This window comes from Muscardinus avellanarius (genome assembly GCF_963383645.1).
Source record: "Muscardinus avellanarius genome assembly, chromosome: 5".
Classification (NCBI taxonomy): domain Eukaryota; kingdom Metazoa; phylum Chordata; class Mammalia; order Rodentia; family Gliridae; genus Muscardinus; species Muscardinus avellanarius.
Window position 1 is genome coordinate 83,777,480 of NC_137790.1, and position 3,496 is coordinate 83,780,975.

Consider the following 3,496-nt stretch of genomic DNA (forward strand, 5'->3'; position numbering starts at 1 on the left):
TCTTCAACAATCTCAATTAATTATATACTTTAAGGTGTTTTTAATATGCTTTCGGGAAATGAAAAAACATTCTTATAATAACAATAAAAGAAAATATACCACAAATGATATAAAACAAAGTCATTTTCTTTAGTAGGAAGGTTAAAATGGTACAACTCTATTCATAGCTGAAATGTAAAGTTTATTAGATAAAATTAAATATATAAATATTTTAATAATCCATATGTAATTCAATGTATTAATAAATAATATAATTAAATTACTTTAATTTTAATTAAGTAGATTTTTAAGACAGCTTATAAAAAGAAACAACTGTGAAAAGTGGTTATTAAATAGAAATTTAAAACTCTATCAATAAAAAAGTGAAGTAAAACAAACAAAGGGTTATTATGGTTCACTAGATGATGGTCATACTTGAATTTGAACTTATAAGCAATCTATGAAAAACAAAATATTTTTCATTGGATAAATTTTATTATCAAAATAGAAGATAGATACCAGTTATATAGAACAGATACATGTTTACTACTGTGAAATTTAAAAAAAAACATTTTATTAAAACTTTTTATAGTTTTATCTAAAATGCTAAAGCAATTTCATATAACATGTTAGAAGCTAGGTGGAGGTCATTCCAAAAATTAAATATCAACATCACTTGTTATCAGAATTAAATATATATTTGTGTTCACTAACACCAGATAACAATGGCCTAAGATTTAACAAAACCTCAAAGATAATACAAATTTCTGTTTTTTTTCTTTTTTCCCTACTACTTTATTAAGATATAAGTGGCAAACAGAAGTTGCATATTTATTTATTTATTTATTTTTTTTTTCCAAGTAACAATTTTATTCTAGTCTACAGCACAAATTTTTAAATACATTTTAGTGGTTTTGACAGTGTTACTTTTGAGCAGACTTTAAATCAATCCACAAAAGTTAATATATTAAAAATAAAATATACACAGTAAAACAAGAAGCATCCAGATGTTCAGAATCATGCATATAGGGGTGGTCTCATTGATGTTATCCCTGGGTACCATGCCTATTTAAGGATTCACCAGTAAATATCAGTTTTTCTGCTCCTCATTCCCCTATAATTTATCAAAATAAGAAAGTTCTAAGCAGACAGAATAACCTCTCTTCTAAAGCTGCAGAAGTACAAAATTTGAATAAGCTTATTATCAATCTGACAATTCGACTGAACAAGCCTATTGCTAGAAAACAGGTGGTGTTCACAACCAGTCTAAAGGCAAGGTTATTTCATTTCTTAAAACACCAACGAGAGAGAGTGACCAACAAAGCAACTAATCCATTAATCTTAATATAAGACATTGAGAGAAAACCAAAAATAGTATATAAATACCATTCCATTGAGCCAGGATATAACTCATAAGTTACAGACACAAGTTTCTACTTGCTGAATAATGTTTTAAATATTTCTCTGTGAAAAAAGAAAACCACACATACTCAGTATACTGGGAGATGCAGAGAAAAGGCAGAAATGTGAATGTATGCATCTAGTTCCACAATTTAAAATGCATATCACACAGATACAATAAAGCTAAGTGACGATGACCGTTGGGCACCAAACAAGCACTACAGCTCCTCACTGTGATTCATGATGCTCCTGAGGGGTCTTCTCCAGGTGGCCAACCCAGTAACACTATCACAGCAGAACAGACGGGATGCGCATCTGCTGTTGAGAGAGACCCCGGAGAAGACGTGGCAAAGGCATAGAGAAGAGTTGGATCTCTGGAGAAACATAATGATATCGAAATGCTTTTCCATCAGTGGTAAGCCAAACTATGTCAAGTGTACGGCCCAAAGCAGCACTGAATACAGAGTCAGAGGTTGGCAGAAAAGTTTGGAAAACTGCAGTTTTTAAAAATTGGCAATTTCTCCACACTTTGTAGAACTAGCGGAAGAGGTACAATGTTTGTTCATTTGTGGAATGTTGACTGCTTGCTGAAAAACTTCACAACGTGAATGAGGAGCTGCGGAGGTGCACACCGATGAAGTAGTCGTTAAAAATTTACAAAAAACTAAAGTTTCTATTTAGAAAATAACCATGTTATGCCAAGATGGAACATGGTAAGAAGTAGTGTAAGTTCTGTCCATGATTCTTTACACAGTGAATGGGAAAGTGATAGAAACAAATTCTTTTCTTAAAAAGGAAGTTTTGCTATTGCACTGACTTTTACAACCTGACCTACTAATTTAGAAAAACCATGCAGTAAAATCTGCAAAATTAAAATACAAAATTCGGGTTTGTAAACATCAGTTGGCCAAAGTCTATCTATCCAGAGTCCTTCATGACAGTGGAATGGAATGAAGAATTAATTCACTACCTTATTGGTTTGCTGTGAGGGGGAAATTCCAGAACACAGCTTTTATACTTTCACAGTAATTATATTCAAAAGATATAAATAAAGTCAGTGCAGTTGCTTCCCCCCCACCCCTTGTACAATTTTCAGCTCTTACCCCACTCCCAAGTGCCATAATTGAGATAATACTGGTTTGGAGACCTAACACACACAGGTCATAAGTGGCGCATAAAATCTGTAGGACTTCGGTACAGGTATTTCCAAATGGCGTAGTAGTGCACTGCGGCGGCGGTGGCCACAAACAGGTGCCAGATGGCATGGGCGAAGGGAATGATGCCATCGCTTTTGAAGAACACGACTCCTAGGCAATAAATCAAGCCCCCACAGGCAAGCTCTTGAAGTCCATCGGTATTATTCATCGATGTCACCACCAAGGCTGGAGAAAATCCCATTGTGAGATAGAAAAAGAGCTCAACCACTTTATACTTTTCATGGTAGAGAAATACATAAATGGTTCCTCCAGCTGCCATGAGCCAGATAAACCAACGCATATGAGATGCCAGAGGTCCAAGTTCACGGAGATTTAACCACGGAGTATAAGAAGCCGCAATGAAGAAATAGATTACCATTCTATCACACATGTGGAAACAATGCTCCACTGTCCTTAGGTGACTCTTTTTCCATGATACAATGTGAAATACTGTAGAAACGATGAAGAGGGCACAGAGGCCCATTCCATAAATCCATGCTGTTATCTTTTCCCAGCAGTCATCAGACAGCCGATGGAGGAGGGCACTGCCCACGATGGCCGGTACAATGAGGAATGCATGTGTGTAACAGTTAGCAGCGTGCTCATAGCAAGTTGGTTTGTAGCGGCCATTGGCTGGAGCGCGGTGGTTCATGAACCGCTGGAATCGATTCTGGAACCGCATTGATCCTCCGCTGCTCCTCGGGGGCCCGGGGCTCAGTCTCGTCTGCACGGGCGGCGGGGCGCGCGGCCCTCATGGGCTTGGGCTGCTCCGGAGGCCGCCTGCGAGCCCGGCGGAGCCGCGCGGCCGGGCAGGGCCGGAGAGGGCCAGGCCGGGGGTCGGTGCAGGGCCGGGGCCAGACCGGGCGGCTCAGAAGTTGCATATTTAAATTTCAAGGTATGATGTTTCGATATGCATTCAT

At 37.8% G+C, this 3,496-nt stretch overlaps 1 protein-coding gene across 1 annotated transcript; it reads right to left on the reverse strand.

Moving 5' to 3' along the window:
- Positions 1-2,541: 2,541 nt before the first annotated feature.
- LOC308263807 (monocyte to macrophage differentiation factor) lies at positions 2,542-3,258 on the reverse strand (the record flags this gene model as incomplete). The annotated part of the gene is made up of 1 exon (XM_080696875.1): positions 2,542-3,258. One exon carries the CDS (start codon positions 3,256-3,258, stop codon positions 2,542-2,544), a length of 717 nt encoding a protein of 238 aa, XP_080553001.1.
- Positions 3,259-3,496: the final 238 nt, after the last annotated feature.